The sequence below is a fragment of the Adelges cooleyi genome, unplaced genomic scaffold, assembly GCF_023614345.1.
Source record: "Adelges cooleyi isolate 19-005CV unplaced genomic scaffold, UGA_ACOO_1.1 ACOO_flye_CR_arks_rails_tigmint_CR_PRNA_8, whole genome shotgun sequence".
In the NCBI taxonomy this organism is placed as follows: domain Eukaryota; kingdom Metazoa; phylum Arthropoda; class Insecta; order Hemiptera; family Adelgidae; genus Adelges; species Adelges cooleyi.
Window position 1 is genome coordinate 3,852,549 of NW_026096513.1, and position 27,985 is coordinate 3,880,533.

The window sequence follows — 27,985 nt, forward strand, 5'->3', positions numbered from 1 at the left end:
GGTTGAAATAATTATTTCGCGTGTGTACTTCTGGTGTATTTCCTTAAACGTGCGAAATGTCCTTAAAAAGTAAAAACAATCTCAGTACACACACGCAAAGACTTTCACGCGGTTGATGATCTCGTTTTCGGCCGTTTTCTAGGGCGGCAGGAAGAATACGCCATAACCTTTACATACATGTACAATTTCCGCCTCAAATCTAATATGCCCATGAGAAACCCTACAAAATGTACACGTTGGGTAATGGGTACAAAACAACATTTCGGTTTATTATAGTTCAAATGTAACGTCATCGGTATGTGTTCCAAATGTGTTCATAAAAAAAAAACAAAATTAATTATTAACAGTCCAAATGTCAACGTCTACCAGCATCACGCTTTTTTGTGGACGGTTTGATTTTTCTTCTTTTTTTTTTTGAGGGGAGTTATATTATCTTATTTGTTTCAATTTACTTTCTCCGATACCAACATATTATACATATTATGATGATAGCTTGGTGATAATCAGCCAGGTGGATTCATCTTGCACAGATGGCGCTGCGTGCTGGCCAGGCTAGAATGCGTGTGCTTCCGTTTGTGGCGGCGAGCAGTTAAGATTTGAAACCGGCACGTGCATCACATAGCAACAGCGACGGGCATAGAATATCGAAGTGTGTACGTTCTGTGAAGTTAAAACTAATGTTGCGTTCATACAGTCTTCAATATTACACACATTTTTAGTGCATTTCGATCGGTGAATATTAGTAAAACATTTCAGTGACATTGTGTTCGGCAAAAAAAAAATTCGGCATTTTTTTCCTTAAGGACTACATAAAACAACAGCACCCGAAGCCGGCTCTATCCGAGTATAAACACCAGGTAAGATAATATCATAATATAAAAATAAATATAATGATAATAATCGAATTCCACAACGCATACCGATTGAAAGTAAAATAAATTATTCCCGAGTTGTGTAATATATAAATTCGTTTTCTACGAATAAATATTAGTAAGAGAGAGACAAGATAACGGCTTACAATTAATAAATAGTATAGTAGAATTCAAAATTCCAAATAATTACTCCCTCCCGATAATATATTGTAGTTAATGTCACACGAGTCAAAAAATTGTATCGTGTAAAAAAAATATGCATGTTTTAAAATATATTTAAAGAATAAGGATAAATTTTTAGTTTTATAGGTTCTACTTTTTTTTGTATACTATTTTATACCTAGGTCAAGTAATCTCAAGTAAACCCTTTGTTCCATAATTGTAATATAAAATATTTATTAAAAAAAAACAGATATAGATAATGTGTACACTAATTTACTCGACAGTTATAATTTCTATTACACATTTTATTAATTTGACTGATAAACCTTGTGATAATTATTATCAGCAAAATTATTAAAATGTGTAATACAAATTATAATTGTCGACTAAATTATCTTTTGTTTGTTTTAACAAGTTTAGGATGTACCATTATTAAATTTCACTTTTAATAAAAAAATTCTTAATACATTCAAGAGTTTTAATTATTTTCGTCAAAAATGAGTAAGACCTTTAATAATCTTTAAATTTAAATAAAGCCTTTTATATTATAAAAAATAGAAATCTTAGGGCAAAAAATAATTAATTTACGAAAAGATCTGTAAACAAGGAAGTCTCAAGGAAAATAAAACAAATAATTTTCCAAAAGTTGCAAATAGTGAAATTGACCTTGTTAGACCCAACTGAGTTATTAGTCATAATTTGATATCGGGCAGGTAGTCTATTTCATAGTAGATATTATTTTCTCTGATAATTAATCTTAATCTGCAAATAAAACATGATAAATGAAGCGATAATGTTAAATTTCAGTCGTAAAAATATCATTAATTTAATATCTTACCACTAGTTTATATTTTAGTATGTCTTAATAAAAATAAAGTAAACATACTATTTTAAAAAAATTTAATTGCTCAAGAGAAATCGCACCGCATGATATGTTATCCTCACGGGACACTCACGCACGACGATAAAATTACTAATCAGATCAAAAGCAATGTAGCCAAATGTATTTTAGTCAAATCACTTCTACAATAAGATTATTATTGATTAACCGCGACAATCAAGTAATGAAATTCGATGATTATTGGTAATAAAAACAAGAACATAATATAAGTACCCTTTGCTTGGATTCCATTTATGACTAAATGTTAGGTATATTTTATATTTAATAATCGTCAATCATTAATCATAAACTACAAAACGCGCACAGCTACTGATGTACTTAATAACAACGAGTATGGAATTACTTGTGTGTCATTAGTCAGTGATAGAGTAGTAGGTAGTTTAGAATGTTAATAGTGCAGTTCTCGGGTGTTATTCGACGTTATCTTTGCTGTGATGTTGGAACCATGTTTGTCGACCATCAATAATCATTTCGAAACACTCAATACGACTGGCAGGTGTGGTGGTATCAGAGGAAAACCGTATTATAATGGCATTATTATATTCAAACGGATTGATATTGTTGTGTTTGTACGTTGTGAGTAAACGAGCGAGCATAATAATCAAACCAATATAAATAATTAATGACGCATGCTTAATCGAAAGGAGCGATTTATTTCTGTTGAAAAGTAAAAGTCGAGTACGAGCCGTTACTTTTCTCATTCGATTGACCATATTAAAATTAAAATTAAAACCTCCCATTGCACGTGCATACTTAACACAAAAACGCACGAGGTGAAAAGCGATCGATATTCGTAATTGGCCGTACCGCCATATGATAATATTTCGAATGAAAGCGGTTCATTAAAGTTTTCGAAATCGTAAATGGGAGATTTTCATGACAACAACAACAACAATCGCTGATAGGTATACGAAAAGGTTCTATGCTATGATTAAATATATATATATATACACCAGCACCGGCCTTCGTATTCGGTATGGATTTTGTCATGTATGTAAATTATTATAATTTAAACGTGATCAAACATACACAATTGGTCAACGATTTAAAGGAAAACGCCAGTGTTATGCTGAGGCTTTAAATCCTCCATTACGACCACTAAAAATAAAAATAAATCTTTCTATACAACTTTAGGTGGTTTAAAACACCCTTCCCAAATAAATGCCCACTCCAAAAAAGTTAAAATAACATTTAATTTAATAAAAAGCTATTTACAAACACCCATACTCGTATAATAAAAAATCAATTATTTCAAACTAATACAATTTGTATAATACATAAAGGATTTAATACTCTGCATTAAATGAGATAGACAAACCATGCGATTATTATGTTTTTATAGTAACTATATTTAATTCAATTAAATTGATAAATGCAAAAAAAAAAATACTTCGTTCTTTGGTAAATTTGCACAGAAATTAATTTTCATTTTTAATCAAATCAGACTTAACTGATTAATTGAAATCTATGATAATTTATGTCACTTACACTTTTAAAACATGGGAATTATTTACCATTACAGAAAAACGCACACCGGGTATGTTTCAAATATCAACAACCTCGACAGTATTGTAAAACATTTTAGATTTCACATCAATGTATTATTCATTCAAAGAAAATTGCCTAAAACATTGGGATAGTTATTTTTATTATATATACCGTGGAATGTTTTCATCTGAAATGCACCACAAATTACCAGTTTCTCTCTAGTCTATATTTTTTTATGGTATTTGTACACGGCCTTAAACTAATTTTGTTCATTGAGAATTCCAGTAATCATCTAAGCCGTCTTATTATATGTTATGGTAAACAACCAACCGGTTTGACGTACAAAGCTCGTTTTTTTCAAATAAATAAATATAATATTATTGTTACTGAAAACAAAAAAAATATTTTTAACTTCTTTTTAATACAGTAAAACGTCTATACTTTTTAGAAAAAATAAAAACATCTCCTTTAACAAAAATATTAATGTACATTATTATTAATGTTACATGTCGATAGAAACCAACATCCATATTATTTATTATTGCCATCTTCTAAGATGCAAATTTCAGCTGTATTGGTCCCAACTTATATTGAATTAATATTCAAACCTAACCGTTTAAAAATCTTGTTTGTTATAAGTGTGTAACCTTTTCAATGATTTACTTAGCTTTTAATATATTATATTATTTGAATATAACGCATATATATTTTTATTATTATTGTCAGTCATTTGATGTAATATTGTGTTAAGTACCGTTACAAAAAAAAGTCCATATAGTTTTTATGACTTTATTCGTATAGTACACATTAGTAGAGTTTAATCCGGAAGAATATTGCTAGTGAATTCACGTTAAACACGTTTCTAGAAGGAAATTGAAAAAGTAAAACCATTTCCATGCAAATAGTCGGTGTTATTCATAAACTGTCGATCAAGGCTGAAAGCCCGAAAAATACTATGTCAAGATATTTACATAACACGAATGACCACCAACAGATTTAGGACAGTGTGTTCGTCTGCTTACACCGATGATCTACATGTGTCGTCAAACAACTAACATTTAGGTAGTAAAATTGTCAGGTCATCCTGAAAAACACTTTGAATCAAATCACAATTACCTACGGGTCAACCCTAAGCCGTCAATTCCCAGACTATTTGACAAAAATACTAAATTCAAATAAAATAGAAATACTCAACTATTAACTGAAAATAAATTAGTGATTATCTTTCCAATGCTCTATTTATTATCCGTAATACGATTATACAAAATAATCTAATACATAAAACGTTTGTAACACATTTATTATGATACGATTAAGTAATAGTGGTTGTTATTTAATATAATAGTTTATATAATTGGTAGTGCTTTTCTAAAAGGTCAGTTTGTATGTTATTAATTTTCTATGGGTTGTAATTCTTTCAGAACGCACTGAACTGCGTCTCTAGACTACTCTGGACATTTATAATTATTTCCAAATAGCACCACTGACATTAAATTTAACGTTGCGCTACTCGACTAGTCCGTGTTTAGCGAAAATGTATTTTTTAGGGCTGGGAAGTATTATTAAAAATATTGATATAAGGTGTAAATTGAAGCAGGTATAAAACCTATACAATTTAATATAGTTTTTGCAATTAATTAACGCCCGGGGGGTTATAGGCTTGACCTTCTGTTTAATACAAGTGCCGTGTGCCGGTAGTGTATAAAACCGTCCAAGGATGCAATTTTCGCGATATAAAAGGAAAAATAGATTGGTATTTGTACTTCAAATATTAATACTGATAGTGAAAAAAACAATACAAGTCGGTATCGACCGAGCCACGGTGGATGAGTCATCGCACGTTGTCGCTTTGAATGATGGAACAACAAACAGGGTAACCTTCTGGAACAGAATATTAATATTATTATCGTGTTATATGAACATGCACAGCGGCAAATGTACCGGCTATAAAGTGTTGATTCGTTTTGCTTCCTACACGCACACGGCAACCCGTTAATTGACAAAAATTTTAATACCGAATAAACAAGTTTATTGGGACGTTATTGTAAAGTTTTAAAAGAAGTAACGAGAAATTCGAGTAGTCGTGTTTAGAAAAACAATAAAAATATATAATCCAGCTTGCTAGCATAGCGTAGCACTAAATTTAAATTGGTACTAAACTATTCTATTAACGATGGTTAATAGTTTAATCGGTCGGTGTGTTACTGTAAGTTATGAAACACTTAACCTAACCGATAGTACCTTTATAGTCATCACAGATGCGACTCGCATGCAAACGTATTGTGATTAGGAGCCCTTTAGAGATCATTTTGAATCCACAATAAGATATAGACGTTATGATATTGAACACTTGCAATTTTCTAATTATAACGTTCGTTTTTTCAAAACATAACAACATATTATATGCTACTGTTTTCAAGTCTTACCGTCAATCCAGGTCGACGTTCAACGGGTCGACAACTTAAACTAAAGCTAAATGTCAATCGATTTCGGATGAAAACAAGAATATATTCTTGAGGTAACGGGAATTCCAGTTTTGTAAAATAATAATAACATTAAAAAATGCTATCATTAACCGCAATACACGAACCTGGTGAATCTGAATTTGTGTTTACCCGTCCAATGATTACCATAATTGCATACATTTAAAATGCATACTCTGCCTATGAATCAAGTTCGCCGTCAAAAATGGCATTAATTTAAAAATATACATACATATTCAATAAACAATATATATAAATGAATAAAACTAATACCTTCTCAGCTTTCGCATGGAAGCTAAAAAAATTGTTTAAGTAGTTTTCTTATAAAGATGTTTTGCGTAAAAGTCGTTTGCATGACAATTTACAATACATTTTGCGTTGACGGCTAAAGAACACGAGGGAAATGTTAAAAGGAAAATATTTCTATATAAGACAAACAATGAAAGCGAACTCGCGGGTCCGTCGTCCGTCCCAAGAGACGAAGATAAGCCCACCGAGAAAGCAACATCTTTCAAATAAACCTCTGATCAGTACGTGCATTTATACAACATAAATTAATTTTCAATAAAATGTCGGATAGTCTTTTTTATCTCACTAGTTATAATCCTTGAAGGTGGTGCCATGTGTAGGCTCAAACACCACTTAATGGACTTCAATAACGTTACGTTCATTACGTTTCTTATGACGACATCCTCTACAAATGCTGGGTTTTAGTGTCTCTTGAATCACAGCGAAATATACTTTAAAATGTATATAATAATGAACTATTTATTTCATATCCTAAAATCAATAGGTATTAAATAGTAGATTATTTGTTATTCAACACCAACAATAATATTTATAACTATTTTTACTGTCTTCTCTATTTTAGTTACAATATACATTTTAAAAAGTTGAACGCCTATGTTTAAGTGTTTAGTGAATTATGGTAAACTATAAAAATCAGATTGCAAGTAATGAATTCTTTTGTCACCTTGTGGCCAATTTATCACAGCAAATACCTATGGGACTCGTTTAAATTGGGCAAAAAAAAATTACAGAACATTTTATGAATTCGCTTTTTGACCGTATAAAACATAATAGTTTAAGACTGAATTTTTATCATGGTCGATTTTAATTTCGTAGAGCCCATATATCTCAGCAGCGGATGCGGCATTTCCTATAATCCGTTATCGCTGTTGAAAATACATATTATTTACTCTTAACGTATTTATTTTTGTTCAGCCTGAGTCGTGTGCAAAAATCTTCAGTTAAACCGGTTTGTTAAGTGGATTTTTTTTTACAACAAAATATTCGAATTTTAATTGGAAAACGTTCATAATACTTTGCTCAAGGGGCACACAACAGTCGCCGTGAATATATTACTACACGGTAGAACGCAAATCATGAACGACATGGTAATACTTTTTTTAACCACCAGTTCTCGACCACAGGCTGTGCGTCCCACGTACCCTGCCCGTAGTTGGCCACCGTCACAGTCGTCCAAGTTGAATGTGAATTGACAGTAACATTTACTTTAGCTTCGAAGAATGATATTGTTATTGATATATCTATAGAATTTGTAAGCATTTTTTAGTAGACTCGACCGCTCAAAAAAACCTTTCTACCCTACTTCGCTGTATTTTGGTCTATATGAATACTTTTTTTAAACAATCGTAATGAACAAAATTAGTTTTATCAATATTAGTATAAGGAACGTACGCTATTACTTAATAGAATCATAAAATTAAGAAATTAAAATAATTCTTTTTTTCATTGAAAATTGTGTTGTTATTGTTTTTTAAGCTAATTTGTATTACCTCACCTAATAAATAGCTGATTCGCTGAAAAGCGAAGAATAAGAAATATAATTATTAAGGTTGAATACAAATAAATTGTAATATTTTTTTATACAGTTGAGGTAAACTATCACTGTGGTTTACGATCAACAACTACAAATATGGTAATCCGTGTCTTAATAATTGCCAATGATTTTCAAATGAGTTCTTATGATATTATAAATCGGATATTCCTAATAACTAATTTTTACCTTTACATCCAGGGATAGGGTAAAATAAATCCTGTCTTTCTCGCTTAACGACAAAACCAGTTTTCTCTACACGCATTGCTTATCTAAGCTCTTGAATCTCGATGTGCATAATCGAAAAACATAATATATTATTACTGTTCTCTTGTACGCCATTAAGAAAAACGTACCTGGTAAGAAAAACACATATGCGTTATTCGGCGCATATATTATAATATTATCTCAGAACTCGGACCACTCGGAATTTTGTATGCATATTTACCGCCTAAATAACTCTATATGATTTATAGCAATGATCTGTCCGATTATACACACGATTATTGCACTACCGATTAGGACACTTGTGTACACTTGGTACAAATTATTGTAATCGTATGCCTGAATCTATGCTTGCGGTACGAAAAACTGTTATATATTATAATTCGGGTGTGGTTACCACAAACGTTAACTTCATTAGACGGCGTCCGACCTTGATGTGGGGGAAAAAAAGTAAATACTTATCCGGCTAATCGAATTTGTGCGGTATTATTGTTGTGGAACGTGCTTTTGAATAGCACCGACGAGTATTAAATGTATTTTACACCAACACGTATATTGTTGTACAGTTAAAAACCGTCTGACCAAGTCTTAACCCATTGCTGCGGTATTTGCGCTGGACCGGAACGGATTGCATGAACGTTTCCATAAGCAACGAGTGGCGTTTCCCAAAAGCGGTTCGATTCGCTCATAAATCATAACACTGCACAAAAAGTTGTATAAAATCTTACAGGACTCAATATTGGATCAAATATCACATTACAGGCACACGGTCAGCGGTCTGATCCATCGTTGTGTGTAAAAACACTGCAAGAGGTCGTTTAACGTTTTATTATTTCTTTGTCGCCGTAATTTGATAAAGAAAAAATTATGTTTGTCCGGCACATAGAGTATATGACCTTTCGTAGTGCGACAATCGACATCCTATCCAGATGCATTTGGCCAGTATGTAACTATAATATATTACAGTGAATGTTAACGACCGTTTGGCACACGGTATGTGTTGCCGCACAAACTCTTGTAATTCTCTCCCAAAACAAGCAAACTGAAAACAAAAATACGCATTGATTCAAATTGGCTGTACTAATCTAATGCTTCTTAAACACACGGTAATAAATCGTATTCGAACATATCGTTGCCATCTATTTCTAATTAAATTATCGTTACAGAAGAGACAGACCGTGGTTCGCGGCGGCCTCGGTGTCGTGTGAAAAAGGCACGCTAACGCCGTGTAGTCTGTCGCCCATATGTGTAGATATCGGCCTATCTAACCTTTAGATAGAAGGCAACGAAAAAAAAAAAAAAATTAAAAAACACCCGCAGCCCAAAGAATTTTTTTACGACCGCCGACTATGGGAATCGAGAACATAAACGTAAATACATTACATGAGGTATATGTTTTTTACGGACGAGAAGGGGTAACTCTGACGTCACCGGTGCCGGGACGAGACGTGACCCCCGGGGTCAAACTACTTAGGCGCACCGTCGTAGTAACAAGCCTTAACTAACCACGCATGAAGGACCGAAGTCGAGTTCCTAGAAGGATTTAAATTGGAAATAAACTATAGTACGATTCCGCTTCCTTGCCGGCGTTATTTTTTTTTTTTTATATTTAAAGTGCGCTTCCGACAGTCATTGTGTCTCCAGGTCCTAATGGACGCATCCTCGGGGCGATTTATATTTGCCAACGAGCGACGTTCTCTGATTTCTAAACCGTGTGCAAATAAAAACATTAAAAAAAAACTTACCTAAGCAATGACATTTCATGGTGTACACAAATTACGTATACGGTGAACTTTGATCGTAGTCGTTTTTTTTATACACTATTTAATTACCATCACTTTCCTTTCACGCATCAAATCTGAAACGTTGATAATAAAGAAAATAAACTGCTATTATAGGATATCTAATGCGACGCCACCGTGTGCATAATATTTAAATAGTATTATCTATACATGACGTGTACAGTGTTTTTACTTTCGTGGCCTTCGCTCGAAAACAACAACAAAACCGACAAACGGATCAGATGTCCGTCTGCTTCAATTCGTACCGGAGCGAGTGTAGGAAGTTTGTTTTCTTAATGCAATAATTTATATCTGTTGTACCTATTGTATCGTCAAAACCGTCGAAGGCGAAACTAAACGTACGTGACGTCGCTTATGATTTCTGCATCAATCGAAAACGCTATCAAACCCGTACCTATTCACGCGATTATCTTAAAGGGAATGTGCAACTTTTTAAAAACAATATTATCGTTTTTACATAGTACGAGTTGGGTACAGCATGTGAGTATGACTGTGGGGAAATGCACATTATTGATAATGTAGTTTAGTGTTTACTATAATCAGCCACAACGACTTTTCACAACTTAAATATAAACAAATTAATTTAAACAAAGCAGGAATGATATGTTTTGGTAATATGTGTTTATGGGAATATTATAACTAATATACTATACAACCAGTGCTATATACCAGTGCTATATACTAGTAATATAGTATGCTAATATTCAGTAAGACGAGAATATTTTACGATTGATAGTGAAAAAAAAAATAGCAATTCATGACCACTGTATTCCACAATACCTAACCTGATATTCGATAATATTAATAGATGAAAGGTACAAGAGCTGTGATTCGGAGTTCGGACAACGACATTTCCTTTTCTTAGTTAATTGATCATTCGACGTGAGTCTCCAAAATACGGTTGAGAATTCTTTGCCCATCTTACCATTGAGCATATAAATGTTGTTACCTATTCTAGATCAGATAGGTACACTGTTTCCGTAAAGGTTTATACAATTTATAATATTGTAATATATGATCATATTTTCCTCATATGACGGCTGTTATAGTGCCAGAGGTGTTATAAGGTGTCACCAGGGGCTTTTGCCCCTTCTTAGATTCGCATCTGCCATGCATAAAATGATCGTCTACTGCGGAAATTAAAAGGTATTGATGGCATCTATTGAGTCGAGGACACGTTATTGTCTAAATTGACAACATCGCTAACGTCTCGTTTTGTTTGTTTCTCTCCGGTCATAAAAATATAATGTTTATTCGATTTAATATGTTCTCCAACAACTATAAACTGTACAACGACAGCAACAACAAGTCGTTGCCTATCGAAATGGAAAACATTATTAGTACATTATTTTGCCGGTCCGCTCACATGCACTCTAGACGATTAAACCATAATAATAATGTTATGTCTTTTGGGTATATAACTCGCAGGGGATCCTTAACGAGTGGTCCGAGCTGGACCAGAGACGACAGTGTTTATGTTTCCTACAGGGAGTGACGTACTTACTGAAACAACAGTGGCGTATACATTATAGTAGCATATGCGGGCTAATTGAAGTTTAATTAATGATAAACGTGGGCGTCTCATCCTCTACCAGCACCACCCGGTAGTATTACCCGATTGTCAAGGAACCAATCTACAAAACAAAAGGTGACGTCGCCCTTCTTCCGGATAAACCGGAAAACTAGCTGAGGTAGTGAAATTTTGCGTTCCCACTGCAACTATAGCGTCGCCGGGTGTGGAGATGTCTGATGTTGAAAAGGAAGACGTTGGAAAAAAAATGTGCACAGTAATACACACACAACAATGAACTAGCGTTATGTTATGTTATCGTTTTGCCGTAACCGGAATCTTATGAGTTTGTGTGTGTGTAAGTAAAGTATTATTATTATTGTATATTTAATACATTCTCCGAAAACGTGAGAAATTATTCAGCAGGAGGATTAAGTATGTAAAGCCATGTGAATTTTATCAAAATGGCCAACGAGAACTACCTGTAAAAGCGTTCTCAGCGTTTGTTTTATAAATAATAATCATCGTACGACTACCGCTGTTTATTTATTGTCCGCGTTACTCGCTATTGAAGTCACTGTGCTTAAAGCGTGTGTATATAGTATTATGTCATTGCGAATAAAAATGACGGGTTTCATAGAGTAAAAATGTAATTGCGTGTAAACACGTGCTTATGTCACACTCGCCGGACTGAAGACTCTCGGAGATGGAAAATAAATTGTTTTTCTTCTCGTTTCCAACATTGAAGTCGTTCCTGTTTTACCGTACGACCAATCCACATAGCGGTTCCGCGCGGTAGAAACTTGAAATTATTCTGGGAATAGTGCAAACGGATAGTAAGTTACATTGCTCAACCGTGAGTCGACGATGACGCTTTTTGTACGCGTATTACCATTTAACATGATAAATATATGACATCAATTTGTTGTCATCGATTAAGACTAGACAAACGTCCGATGGAATAATATTATTATGTCCTTCGTCTTGGCACACCAAAAGAAAAATCATTAAGAATAACTACTAATAGTCGTCAGCATTGTATAGTAGCAAACTGGTGCAACAGTTTAGAAGACAGAATTTAAGGCGGTAATAGATAAAACATAACAGTCAAATTTAAATGCATGTCAAGGATTCGAAATCAGTGTGACAATTCAGATAGTAAAATCTCGATTTAATAGCCATGACAAAATAAAGAACACAGCGATAATGTTATTTTAAAAACAAACGTTGTATAATATCAGAACAAAATAACTAATAAGTATTTGTTATTGCCCTTATCGTTTATTCCACCTTGAACATAATGACATTTCGTTAATGATATCTCTTAAGCGAAATAAGAATTAATAAAAAATAATGTTCACATACATAGAAATACTAATTTTCCAGGTAAAGATATTACGGGTTAACTATGATAATATGTTGTAAACAGAGCGAAGACAAAGAAGTGAATACTAATTATTTACAATATTTATTAAGCGTGTTATTATTATTACACCAGTACAATATTTGTTCTTTATTAACAGTTAATTTGTCTTAACAACTTTGGTCAAATATGATATCGTTATAAAACATGCGGTTATAAATAATTAATTCTTATTTTTTATTAATTACCTAGTGATTTATTAGCATTAATTTGTAAGCATTGCCAATTATATTACACCGAAACTCGTATTAAAATAAATATTTTAAAAAACATGTTTCATTTTATGCTACTATAAGTTTAGCATAAATAAATTTCGTCGGGGTTTCCATTTTTTTTAATCTTAAATAACGTACGTTTGAGAAGCAATAAAAAAACATAATACTATACTTAATGGTAAACATTTAAAACATAAACCAAAACGCTTGTGGTGTACACCAACACTACATTTGTTTTGGAGTCAGAGTGAAATGTAGTCTATTTTTTCTAGAGTCGTTCTTAAGTACTTAATATTTAACTAGAAATAAATAATTATAAAGAGAGATAATTATAAGATAAAAAAAAACTATGGAAAAAAATCCATTAAAGAAACACAGATGAACCCAAACATTTTCACACAACTAAGTTCACAGAACAATGATTGAACAGACAAAATTATACCGTGTCGAAAAATCTTAGATGGACAATTAAAAAACATTGTTTTCCACCGACAAATCTATTTTTATAATCTTGTTATAAGATTACAAGTACTGATCGCTAAAAAGGGAAATGATAACTTTTGCCGTGATTCAAGTAAATTGCAGTCTCACTCATTCTTGTTTCCCTTGTTCAACATTTGAAAAACATGCATTCTACCAACCCTGCTTGTAATTATGTGTTTTTATTGTTATACGTTTTTTTCTGGAATATCCTCTCATCCCCTCCATTCGTCACTAATCCCTTATCAGATGTCTCTTATCGGCATCCGCGATCAGCTGTTTCTGACCTTTATCGGGAAGGTCACATTAGATGTAAGGTTTGTGCCATGAAGCGTGATGCACATTTTCCACAGACCCTCAGCCATAATAAATGACATATTCATGTCAATTTCACTTATGCATAATGATAATACATTTGACATGTTTGGCAAAACAATGGTCTACGATTCCTATGCGATGATATGTCCGCTCAGTTTCTCTTAATCAGTCGAGGCATTTTAATTTTTGCATTTTTGCGGTCACGTGAAAGTCGAAACAACTTAACATGTAGAGTGGTCATACGAACTCATCTCGGTGGCTGAAACGGAGAAATACACAGCTACGTGGTCCCGTGAGTCATCCGCGTCGCATTGTCGGTCTCTTATAGGCGATACCGTTTCCCGTTAACAGCTGTTAGATTCAAAGCAAAATAGCAAGTACCGGAAACAGATCGGCACAGAACCGTAGCACACGTACGGCATATATCGAAAAATAACATACACTACTACCTGTATAATATTGTTATATAATAATATAAAATAACCCAAGTAGGTCTTGTCCAAAATGTAATATCGTTATTTTCACGTGCTATACCGTTTCGCTGTGCCTATTTATTGTTATCAAGTGTGTGTGTGTGTGTGTTTTTTCTTGGCTTCCACATAAGGAAACATAACGAGTGAGTAACGGGTCGCAGATACATTTCAACGGTTGTGTTTTTTATTTCTCTACCATTTCCACCAGCCTCGATATTTTCCGCGCGGCCGTTGTGTGTTTGGTGCACGTTTAGAGAATTCCATCGAAACCGAACGTGTTGCCGAAGAATCCGCTATGACTCGGATTATGACTGTATGGAAACATCATTATAATAGCGGCGAAATACAATACAACTTTGATAAATCCAGTACTACAGTTAACCGATCGAAATCTGGTATTGTCGACAAAATCATTATCGTGTTATTACGCGAGTCATATGATATTGAAATCACATTGAATTTAATAAATTAACCGTTGCGTTGATCTCTGAATGGAGTCTTTAGAATTCTATGGTACAATATTGTAGTACCTATAGTATATTATTTGGCTCGTGAAATCCGAAAGACCCTATTTGTAGCACCTAGGTTTATTTTACGAATCGGCAAAAAGCATTCGTGTGCTTTCACTGGCTCAAATGTACTTCATATTATGTAAAAAATGAAAAATAAGCTTTTATTTTTGTCAGTCGATTATATTGTCTTTGTTATTACATTCATTTACGTCGGTTGTATTTATTCAGTCACCGAAAAGAGTTTCAAGCGCGCAAGTGATTTAATACTCTAGCACTGCCGGCCAACGCTTATTATTTGTATTATTATTCCATGCCTATAGATAATATAATGTAGTCTGTAGGCTTGCAAATTCGAAACATTCGTCCTCCAGGCCAAACAACGATTATAATATGTAATCATTTAAAGCGAGATTAATTGAAATCATTAACTACCTATGTTTACCTCCATTGAACTGCAATCGATTGTTATTAACTTCAAACGCTTTAACCAACACTGGCCGAACGAGATCTACACAACAATCAAATTATATTATAACAGTTATAAATGTTCCCTGTATTCACTGCGCAGTTAAACTAAAGCACCCAGTATTTATGGCCACGCAATAATAATTAATGAGTGTGTTATTACACCGTCGAATGCGAATAACTTCAGCGACTCGCCTCTTTAAGTTTGAGAATTATGACTAAACATAATGATTCACCGAGCACACACATTATTATGTTAATTATACTATTTTATTTAAAATCCAAATTAACTGGTAATAACAAGGCAAGGTTAAATGAACATGATCATCACATTCATTCCTGTCAATACAAATGATCAATATATGTTTGTGGACATATTATATTGTATACGTTTTTTTACTGTACCCAGAAAATCATTTTTATGTCAGTTTGGTGTTATGATGTCATCGTCGACATTAACCTGAACCGCCATTAATACCTACCCGGCCTACTGTTGTCGAAAACATCCCATCTGAGATAATAGCTGTTGTACCCGGTACCCGATGAAATTCCACTCAATTCGACTCGCCTAAACCCACCCTTTTTACTTATCTGTTTCTTAGCGGGACCGGTTTGATTTTTTCGGGTGGCTGCGAGGAGACAATGTGTGTGTGTGTGTGTGTACCCATACAAAAATATATACTTAGAAATATAAAACCAGAAAATAACCAATATATATAATAACACGTAAAGGTGATGACCTCAAATTGAGTACTTGTCCCGGAGGAAGAGTGGTATACATACATTCTTGATGGGAAGCGTCCGTCTGCCTCGGAGGTTCACCGAACTCATCAATTTCTTTCTTTTCTTTTTAATACGTCTTGTGATGTATTTTAGGTGTACGCATGCACCGCTGCCATCAATTATTCATGAAATGATTTGTGTCTTTAGGTATTTTTTGTTTAAATCATATTATACTAGACGTTCGATTGATGGTGGCCGCCGACAAAATGTAGATGCATGTACAATATTATTGAAATTCGGGTGTGTTGTCTTTATATAATAATAAATAATGACAGATAATACAATCAAATCAATAACGACCGAGTTAATCACGGCGGGGCTGCTCGTTTCCAGAAGTCACCGGCTTGCCCAGGTTTATCGGTTTTACAATGGGTTTATCACGGTACATTCCGTTAGCTCGACGAAATTGGTAAAATGTAAAATTAATTAACTGTAGTTCCAATGATTTAAGTGAGAACTGTAATGAAGTACAAATTACATGGCTATTGGTAATATAGCGTCCTAAGACTAGTGCAATTCGTTTGAAGGTTTCAACACATTTCTGGCCACTACCTATTTTTATCCAGTTTGACCTAATGTAATGGAATAAATTCCCGTTTTCTTGGGTGTGCAATATGTGTGTGTGTGTGTTTGCGTATTTAACTAATACCAATTAAAGTATCTCGGTTTACCACAATATTGTGTATACTATAAAATTGTATATACCTAGCATTATATCCGGCAACATTCTAATAAGAGGCTCGCATTCCGACATAAAAAAAAAAACTATATTAATATATTTAATGCAAGTGTAACAAACAAAAGCTTGTAAACGTATGAAATCGTGCAGCGTTTTCTCACGGATCGAGTGGTTAAATATTTTTAAAACTGTAGGAATAATAATATATTTCAATAACACGTTATACCAACGTCTTCCTCTGCCCTTGGGCGTCGCATAGCGGCGATATTATATGATAATTGAATTTATATCATTCCATATAATATAAATATATATATATATGTATGTGTGTGTTAACAAAGTGGGAATAAATTATTACGAAAATCGGCAGAAAGCGTACAAACGAGAAGAATCGTTCTGATTCAATTGTTACTTACTAATGTCCATATTATCATCGTCATGATCATCTTATTATTATCTTATTATACTTGTGTTGTGTTAGACGATAAATTATGCACTTTTTGGTTACAATATGATAAACAGATAGGCATTATCAATGGATATTAACTAGGTTAGATTGACACTGAGACGTCAGCCACGAGATCAACAAATAAAGATGAAACTAAAACTCAATATGCATGTTAATAAATGCACTACACTCCTTCAGAACTTATATAGTTTAAGCTGAAAAACGTTTTTAAATTTCTTTTAGTTCAGACACCTAACATCTGTCTGTCTGTCTGATCGATACGTTGCCGTGGTTACCGATATCAATAATTACAATTTTATTTGTTTTGATATTAATTGTCCTTACTTTTTGATAAAACTAATAATATGACAAAGTTACAGGTCCTTTTCTTCTGTACTTGCCTTTAGCTAAGTCTAATGTTTGCAAGTAAAGTTTGGTGTTTTTGTTATTCGAATGTCCGGAATGTCATATATCGCGCATGGCGGCAAACGACGGTCAAAACAGCAAATTATAATAATATTAACGCTTTAGTGTTTTTGTAAAAATGTCATTGGCCTTGGTAAACGAACAACGCGCGAAAACCTGTTTGACCGTTTTTTTTGTACCCACTACTAACGAGGAGGTACGTTTCCCGTCAGTTTCTGGCCATAAGTTTAAAAATCACACTCTTTTCGTCAACCGGACGGTTGAAAGTCATAAGGTCATTTAAGGAGCTCCTATCTCTGAATAGTGAAAAATTGCCTATACAATGCGCCTTAATAATAGCTAGCGGAGACGCACTAAAAAGATACCAATGGCAATGGATATTCGTCGGTTACCTCTAACTTTCTTACTCCTCTGCGCTCGCACCCTCTACCCACCACCATACGTCAAATCCCATGTTTCCACGTGTATTTTTTTTCCACGGTCGTGTGATTGAGGCCGACAGCCAGATAGTCGACCGGTGAGAAATGAATTGTTTTCGCCTTCAAGTAGAAGAGACTTAACGACTGTTGCGGTCACCCAGATACTAATTTATTAATTTAATCTTGCGTTTTCACTGAATCGTAAAAAACGAAACTAATTATGTGAAACATTCGCACGAAATTCGACCGATAAAAAAATATTTGAAAACAGGAAAACGGTTTGAATATTAACCGTGTTCGATTTTTTACATACTGATATCCTACAAAAAAAAAAAAAATACTAATATCGTCACGGAGTAAAACAATATTACTAAGGGCAACAGTTATTTACGTTGTATTTTTTTCAATATAAATTAAACAAATTGTAAAACATATTACATGATGCACTGCTTTTAAAAATTATATAAATTTGTTAGATTGGCTCTAGTTTTAGAGATACAGCTCACTGCAAAGCTACTATAGTTCACTAGGGTAACCGTCAAAATACAAAATTCCTAATTAAATTACTGATTTATGATGTATTTTAAGGCTTTGGTTTAAAACATTAGCAGAACCGAAATCATGTCGCCATTGTAGTTGCACATTATTTTCCTCGAACGCATACTAATTGCAGATAGTAATTAACTACATCGAATCTATTCATTTCGCGACCCAGTTACAAAGAAACTATAATATTATTGTAAAAGTGTTAGCTCTATAAATTCCACAAATTCTCTAATCCTCCTACACACGCCTATTACTCGCAGGTAGGTACTTTAATACCCAACACTCGTCTACTTTTTTAAGCAATCTCTATTTCTGTCCAATTCTAACTCCGCAAGTTTTTCCAATAATACATGAGTAAAGCCTTATTTACGCAAGGACATTATGGGTATTTGTCCAGGGCCCATATACTAGATTTCATCCTTTTAATTTTATTTACAACTTATAATAATCGGCCCATTTTTTTCTTTTGTCCGGGGTCTCGAAAATTCTAAATCAGGCTCTATATACACCTCCTTTGTTATAAACATTTTTAATAAAGACTACGTTATCTTATTATTCACATTGTTGTAAATCCCGGGGTTATAGGATACTTAGCATCCCCATAATTTGTTCGGATCTATAATCTAGTAATACAATTGTAGCCAAAGGTCTGTGATGCATACAACCATTGATTTGTCAATTACATAAACAATGATACAATGTTACTAGTACATTAAACATAAAAAAATGAAGCTGAACTTGTGCCTACAATTGTTTATTTCACAGTTCTTTTAATACACTAAACAATTACAATTATACTGCTCAATTTATTGTTGTTTCCTATATTAAATTTGATTAAACTGACTGTCAAGTTGTAAAGTGGCTGAAAGTGGTCAACCAGTATAGTTGGGGCCATCCTGCTAGTTCAAATTCAGGTCACCTGTTAAGTTGTGTTCAATTATGATGGCCGCTCACATGCAACATGTAGCAATTTTTTGTCCAGAGTTGTTTCATATTTGTTGCATTTCGATATGCCGTGTTTGACAAATCTCACCTTAAACGTGGAGCCGACTGAACGCATCGTTAGAGAAAAGCGCGCAAAACTGATACGTGATTGAAAAATTGCTAGCAGAGAAAACAGCCTATACAGTTTATATGCATCAGCATGTGTGTCACTCGGGCAGGCGACATAAAAAGGAAAAAAATAATAATATAATGAAAAAACTGGCTATTGTTGACCATGTATAACATTCATTGTGTAGGAATTAAGGCAAACGTGACGTTGTATTGATAGTAGCGCAGTTTCCCGAACGTTTATATTAAAATTATGTACACAATATATATCATTTTGTAAATGATCTCTAGGCCCTTACAGGTTTAAGAGCGGTGATGACATTCGAACCCAAGAAAAATGTTTTGTTTGTTTACTTTGCATTATTTTGAAAATGCGTATCATTCTTGATAAACAATAAATAATAGCTTAATTTCATTATTTAAAGTTGTTGTTGGTGATATCAATATTCTTAGTAAATAAATTATGGATCAATAACCGCAAAGTGTTTGTTAAATATTTGGTATTTAAAAATGTACAAACAACGAAAGAAGATATTAGGAAATGTTGGATATCATAAATCTTAAATAAATATTAGTGATAGAAATTAATCGGATTTTCGATTATTTGTAGTTAAATCACAACTCTAGTAAATATTTTTGCTTAAGCATTTAATCGTTTGAGCAATACGTTTAATAGCAATTTTTAATAAATATTTTAAAACTATAATCCTAATCGAAAGCAGAAGAAAATGTATTTAAATTTAGAGCATGCAAGCCAACTACCTTATATATTAGATATCATATTAGAATACGAGAGCGGAAATTAATGAACACGGTGTTACTCTAAAAACGCTCTCGTCCAAAATAAGGTCCCGTTTAAGCTTATGCGTTGTGGTCACTCAGCGTTCATTTTTATTTGTGTGTGCTAAACCGTTAACGGCAGCCAAGTCGACAACTACATTATCTGCAGCGATAATTGCGATGATGATGATGTATTAATTGTAATTGTTGGTGGATGTATTTCCGATGTTACCATGGGTCATGACCATGATGGCCGCGCAAGCAATTATTATACATAGCCAAAGCCACGCTCTAGTTAACATGATTATCTGACGATGGGCGACTGAGAGCCAACATGATCAAATCCAAACAAGCGGTTAGCCGATTAAGCTATAGCATGGCGACTCTTATGGCACTTCCGAGAACAATAGAAAGCTGCCGTTGCTATTACTTAATTTGCTCGTCTTATCGCCCAAACCGATTGCAGATAACTCGGCGGTGACCTCTCGCAATTTATGGACAACTTATATATTATAAGATTTTGGATCCGTTTTTTAAACAACAAAAAACGGTCCACATGTAAATGGCGTATGGCTAAAAATTATTATTCGTTTGCTTTGTATCGCTCTCTTTATTTCTTTGTGTGTATGCTTTGTTTACTAGAAATGTGATTGGACACGCTTCGAACACAACCGCTAGCGCAGCAGTATCGCCTAAACGAATTGTAGATTGTGTTTACAAGTTGTTTGGGTGATAGTCACTACAGAAAACACCATAGATTTTGTTAGCTAGTATGAGTTTATAATGACAATACCTATACAACAAAAAAACACAAAGATAACGTTTTCTGCGTTTCGAATGTATTTGTACATCCGTACCACATCTTGCCGAATGTGCCAATGTCTTTAGAATTTCACGTTGAATCATTTCTCACTCTCATAATCCGAGCTACTTGTGTACTGATATTGTAGCATAGTAACCTGGTTAGGGGTTAGCTCGTTTTGGAAACTTATTGAGTATAAATTCTAAAATATCAACGTTAAAGTCGATGTATTGGTGTATTGGTGTATAAAATAAGCGTTTCAACAATTGCAGCTGCGCAAACAAGTGTAGGTACTATTAATATGGCGTGACAAATAAGATTTAAAGATATTTTTTGTACACATACTACATGGTACAATATAGTATATGAAATTATAGTTCAGAAGACAAAAGTCTGACTTTGGAACAGCTGCGACAGTATCCTAACAATAAAAATCGGTTTAAATATATTATTTATAAGGTAAAAAAAAATACTAAAAAGACAAGCGACGTTAAGCAAATTACAATTTTAAAAAAATTACTAGACTGCGTGTGTAGCACAAATACAATCAAATTGGTATCTAGGAGTGCATCCGTTAGTATCTATTTTGAGAACTCATAAGCAACAACTCATTTGACTCATCGACCTCGACACTTTTCCCAAAGTGTCACACGTTAATATTATTACATGGGTACCGCGGTTATTATAATATTATCATCATCTGATAGCGCGGTTGAAAAGTCATCGCCTCGCCGAGACGTCCTGTGTTCACGACACGTAACTTAAAGTCACGAAGTGTTCACCGGAGGAGCCACCGTTACTCGTATGAAAACGCCATTAGACCAAGTACAAACGATAGTAATCATATTATTATTATATATGTATATATATATATGTATACAGTATACATAACGATACCATTCCGCCGGCTAATATACTCACCAAACCGTTATCGTCGCCAGCTAAGTCTCGGCTCCAGCTGTATTACTGTACCCTCCTACTGACAGGCTTTGTTTACCTGGCAAACTACATTCTTACGACCTGTTAGCGAGTATGCGGTTCGCCAACGGCAAGCATACGGCAATACTTATAATTATTAGTAATTACTGAGGTCGCTAGTTGAATGCGGGGCCGCCAGTATAATATTTCCAATGCAAAATCCGGATGCAGTTTGCATATCGATGCCACCGATTACTGCACCAAAGTATAATGAAATTATCCAAATGCTACGCAAATGGTTCTCAAAAATTTGACAGTCAAGACATGTTTGTAAATAGGTCTTCTCCAATCTAGATTACCGACTAATAAGTTAAATATTGGAATCAGAAATTATAAATAAATTCGCAAATAATATAATTGTATAATACACATAAAGCCGTTATTGTAAATGGAAAATATACTATCTAGTTAATGATTTAGGAGAGTATTAATGTTATGATAATGCCAGAAAAAGATCAATTTAAATTTTCGAGAAGCGCCAAAAAGTAGTTACCCTAGAGTACTTATTATGGTTAGCACGACATTGGTGATTTTAATGGAGAAAGATAATACTATTTAAAAATCCTAACCTAACCTAAACAAATATATTAAATTGAAAATATTATTTTAATTATGCTTACCTTACTTATACACATTATTTTTGCCACTTCTAATTTTCGCTACTTTTATATTTTAATCAAATTGAAATATTCAATATAAAAATATAGGAAAGGTACTTTTCAATCTAGCTATCAGTAACTATTGGAAAAAAACCGCCATCAAATTATTAACTCATTACTTTTTCACTTATTTTTTTAATATTTAAGACTTTTATCATGCCTAACGGTACAAAACCCACCAAATCTTCGTAATTCTTATTCAAACAACCCAAGTAATCGCTAAAGTAATAATTCCCAAAATATATTTAGGCTGCATATGGCGCATTATCGACCATTAAAACAACAACAAACGAGCATTATTTCAGAACGCGTCATCAAGAAAGACTGTAAAAAAAAATAATAATAATAATATTTCTGATAAGAATAAATTACTCGACTTACAATAACACGCGTGCATGTTGAAGTGTTGAGCAAATATACACGTATAACCAAGGTAGTGGAAGTGGAGAGAATATAATATCTGTAACCTGTACCATAGGTGGCTTTGCGACAACCACGCTTATTCTTCTACGGTGTGGCTTAAACCGATAACCATCCGCGAGCTCCTCGTACTTTATTTTTTAAGACTGTTCTCCTTTAATGGTGTTGTCGTTGATTTCCAGGGTACAAAATGCCACCAGGTGTAGCCGTGTCCCCCGGCTCGATATCATCGGGTTACGCGAGTTGCACTCTCATAAATCCCGACAGACAACCGGACCAACAACAGACTTTCCGTGGAAATTGCTTGGAGACCGTGGATTCACATTTAAACAACAGTAGCAGCAGCAGTAGCAGTAGCAGTAGTAGTAGTGCCGGAAGCGGCGAAAGCGCAGAACTTTCCGACAAAGACCAAATTCAAGTGGAATCTTGCTACAAAGGTTTAAAAACTCAGGTAAACGATTTTATTACAGTTAAACTTTACCGGTGTCTCTTTGAAATTTTATTTTTTTATATAAATCCATCAGTCCCTACTATGCCCCAACTCCACCGTACTGGCTTTTGACATTGTCATGTCTTAGCTCGGCCACATAACCGACAAAACTGTTGGTCACAAAAAAGTGTTACCAAAAAAAAACCTGTTACCAAAAATTGTTTGACATAAATGTTGTATTCACAACGTTCAAACTAAAACTGGAAAATAAATTCAATAATTTAAGAGGTTTTAATCCTTTGATTTGTTTTAGGACAGATATTATGAAAACACTAAAATACTAGCCAGAAACTTGATATGTTTACTAGCCACCTTAGATACTAGCTTGTTACTGATTGTTAATATACTATTTCATTATCTATAATTCCACCACTGCTCTAAAATGTATTCGGTACTTCAACGAGACATGACAATGCTCTTTCGTGGTTGCAGACTCGTCTGAAAAATGTTTTTTAGTTAATTTGTATATTCTAGCCGGAACACGGTTACCTCCATGGCTTCATTCCAATTTCTTATTATTCTACAAGAACTTTTTAGAAACTGTTGTTTTTGTTTAAGAAACTTGCTAATATTGTTAGATATATTATAAATTATACACTACGATAAGCTGTCAAGCTAGCTCGGGTTGTATTCAATATCGATAGATCTATATTTTTTTAGATCAGTGATTTCCTCAATTTTATCTATGATTTATCCAACCAATGTCATGGTTACTAATCTGGACATTAATGTGAAATGAGTATACTGCAGAGTGCAGTCTGCAACTTAATGAAGCAATTAAAAAGGAACTTTATTCTTACAAATAACTCATTTTTTTCACTTAATTTTTTCATGCATTAGTAACTAAACTGAGTAATTTTTTTCTGAGAGTGACTAGTAATTTACAAAGTACGGGTTATTTAAATTAAGTAACCATGATTTCTATGATATGCAACAATATATGATACTGATATAGTACATCGTTACAAAACATAACGTTTTATAGTAATTTTGTTCTTGAGGGACGATTATAATGATATGATGAGTATAATAGTCGCACGGCGGTCTTTTAACAGTGTATTTTTTTATATTTTTTATACATACGCCTTTCTCTATGTGTGTCCATGTTATTAAATATGTATTTTTTACTCTATCATTAAACGTGCTAGCTGGATCATAAAAACCATATAAAAAACATTCGATTTAGCATTTACCATTGTCATGCGGTAGCACCGTTAACCGTCGTTGTTTTTTTCTTTTTCGATCAATTTCTATGTAAAAAATGTGTAACCGTTCCCTAAAACGTGCACCCTACAGCTTAAAACTAAAAATAATAAGTCTGTTCGATAATATGAAAATGAAATGTTCCGTTCTATTATATACCGTATTTTAAAACGTTCAGATAGCGCATAGCATTATTACATGTGAACATTTTTCAAAAAGTAATTGATCGATATTATGTGTCGCAAACACTCTTAAAGTCAACTTGATATGTATTTATCGTAAAAATATTAGTAGTTACAATAAATTACACAAATTCCTTTTTTATTCGATAACACAATAACACAATATGATACTTCACATCCGTACCTTGTTAAGCCAGCATATCAAGTAGCAATTCGAAATGATCAGGTATAAAAAAATAACATAATATAAAGTACTTCCTATCTGTACTTTTTTTACGATAATTATTAATAATTAAAAACAATATTTTGACTCCGTTATTATATCGTATTACGTTACAATCCACTCAACGTTACGCTTGAAAACATCAAGCAACATTTCATTAACTTAACCAAGTAAAACGTCAACTAAGTAACCATCAGAGTGTGTATTATTAATTATAAGTTATAACCTTAGACTGGCATAATTGGTAAAAAACATTCGCAGTGTGAATTACCGTCGCTACATTGATACCAAACTTGATTATCGATCACACATTTCTCAAGTCTATAATAAAATGAACAATAACAAGTATTTTCATTACCATTGTATAGAGGTGGTTAAACTGGTGGAAATGGTTAATCCTGTGTATTCTGTAAGCGAATCCTCCGTTTTGACAATAATCATAAGTTCTAATTTTTGATCTGAATATATTATATTCGTTGCTTACTGAACTTAGAAAGTCGTACATTTGATCGTTAGCCAATTGCGTTTAATCATCTAGGATTGATTTTTAGGTATTCTTCGTATAGGTAGATACTACGAAGACGGCGATTTGTTGACTGTGTACACCGCGATACCTTTCGTTTAAACCAAAGCACCGCACTTAGTGTGTACTATAACCAGGCTTATTACTAATCGAGGTGTTTACCATTTTGCCAGGTTTTCGTTTGCGGATCTATGGCCAACCTGTACTTGCACAACAACTCGTCGTCGGCCGAGGGCACTTGGGATTTGAAGTTCACCGGCATTCCCGTGGTGTTGTACGACAGTGGTGAGACTCGGTCACGGGACAAGCCTCGCATCCAGATTTTGTTGGTAGAACGAGGCACATGCTTTGCTTTGTGGCAGGACACCATCGACAACTTGACATCGTACAAGGTATCCAGCCAGGGATTTCACACCATGTGCCTTTCTACCGACCACACGCAGCTGATAGGGTTGAGCTTTGACTGTGCCGACGCTGCCCAACAGCTTTGGGCCCACATTGAACGGCTCACCTCGGACCCCGAAAACATCCGGCTGTCGGGGCCCGGAAGTCGGTCAAAGCACAACCGGAAGCAAAAACACCGACCAGCTCCGGTCCGTCGTCTACCGGACAAGTCGCACATCTCCCAGCCGTGTTGCTTCGAGCACGTGACCAACGTGGAGGCGTCCGACAGGGCCAGGTACTACTCACTGCAGAACCTGCTGCCTACGCCGGCCATGACCGTGGACTCAATGGCTGACGTTTGAGACCGAAAAGCTGGTCAACATTTTCATATTCCATACAATTATTATATTATAATTTAAACAAAATAGGGATCTCCGTAATAGTCGCACACTCGTCCACGACGAGAACACTATGAACGAATACTGAATGACGATGATATAATTATTATATCGACCAGGAGAAAGAAATGATGGTTATTATCATTATATTCTAAACTTATTTATTTATTTTTATTTTTATTACATCGTGATTTTTATTCCATGTAGTAATAGTTAGCTGTTAAGCCATAACCCTTTTTAAGTATACACAGTATTTTGTTATTATTATTACTATACGATTAATATTATTTTTGTTATGAAACCGCTTTATATTTTCACTATATAAATTATTTGAAACCTAGCATCAATGAAATGTATTATATGATAAGATAAATGTAATAATAATAATTTATATGTGTTTATTGATTAACGAAGGGACAAGAACTATAAGGAGGACACGTTTAATAAGTTTTCATTAATTTTATCTTTTGTCTTGCGACACTATATTATTATGATTTTGTTATAGTATTCAAATTTATTTATCTTGCTAACTAACAAGTTTTCATGCGAACTTTTTTAACAATCATTTGTACACCATTGTTGTTTAATTATAACCAAAAATGTGTGGTTAGTCTCTCCAAATTAACCTAGTTGCATCCTTGTGATCTCAAGCCCTTCACGTGTGTTTATATGATATACAAGACAGACATCGTGATATTATGTATAAGAATGTAAATTAACTATTTTAATAAATCTAATATTTGCTATTCAATTTAGATAAAACGTACAAAGAAAAAAATTGTTGTGAAGCAATTTGTAACTGTTGTAAAATATCAGAGATAATGATAATGTACATTTTATTTCAATAATTATTTTTAGTATAGTATCAGAAATAACTATCGTCACTAAAACTAACATTGAGTGTTGACGTACGATAACTTACGCAATGCGCACATATTAATTATTCATTTTGTGTAATCTATACAGCACTGACATTGTTAAACTTGACAAGTCATTTTTCAGTAACTATTGTAAAATATTTAATTACCTTGTACCATTTTAGTTTAGATTTTAAATCGACACTCGGAGAATAATTGTTTGCATCACAGACAAATAATTATCGCTTCCTAAAATTATTGTAGTATTAATTTTCAAAAGAATAATTTGATTAAATCAATAACCGTTTTCCTAAGATAATGTTTAAGTAAATATCAATGTAAATAAAATGTCATGACTAATTAGTAATTACTACGATTACTCAATTACGTTTATACAAATACATAATATTTTAATTGTTTGTATTGAAATATAATAAATAAATACATTTTATTTTATTTTCCTCGTTCGTGTAATTAGTTATTACTAGCTATAACGATAAACAATATTAATTATATTATAGTACATAATCTGCTATAGTATTGCAGACTATTTATTTACTCTG

At 33.5% G+C, this 27,985-nt stretch overlaps 1 protein-coding gene across 2 annotated transcripts; it reads left to right on the forward strand.

The window, feature by feature from the left end:
* Positions 1-577: 577 nt before the first annotated feature.
* On the forward strand, positions 578-27,784 carry LOC126845763 (uncharacterized). Of its 2 annotated transcripts, none has more exons than XM_050584647.1 (3): positions 578-857; positions 23,345-23,613; positions 25,957-27,783. In XM_050584647.1, the coding sequence occupies exons 2-3, from the start codon at positions 23,353-23,355 to the stop codon at positions 26,527-26,529; spliced, it is 834 nt and encodes a 277-aa protein (XP_050440604.1). In that variant the 5' UTR covers positions 578-857; positions 23,345-23,352; the 3' UTR covers positions 26,530-27,783. The 2 variants fall into 2 exon arrangements, with proteins under 2 accessions (XP_050440604.1, XP_050440605.1); XM_050584648.1 differs by lacking the exon at positions 578-857 and adding an exon at positions 21,779-21,930 and having other exon boundaries at positions 25,957-27,784.
* The last annotated feature ends 201 nt before the right edge of the window (positions 27,785-27,985 follow it).

Coding starts and splice junctions, on each gene's coding strand:
- LOC126845763 (XM_050584647.1), top strand. CDS start 23,353: ATGCCACCAGGTGTAGCCGTGTCCCCCGGCTCGATATCATCGGGTTAC. Junction 23,614..25,956: donor ACAAAGGTTTAAAAACTCAG/GTAAACGATTTT, acceptor CCATTTTGCCAG/GTTTTCGTTTGCGGATCTAT.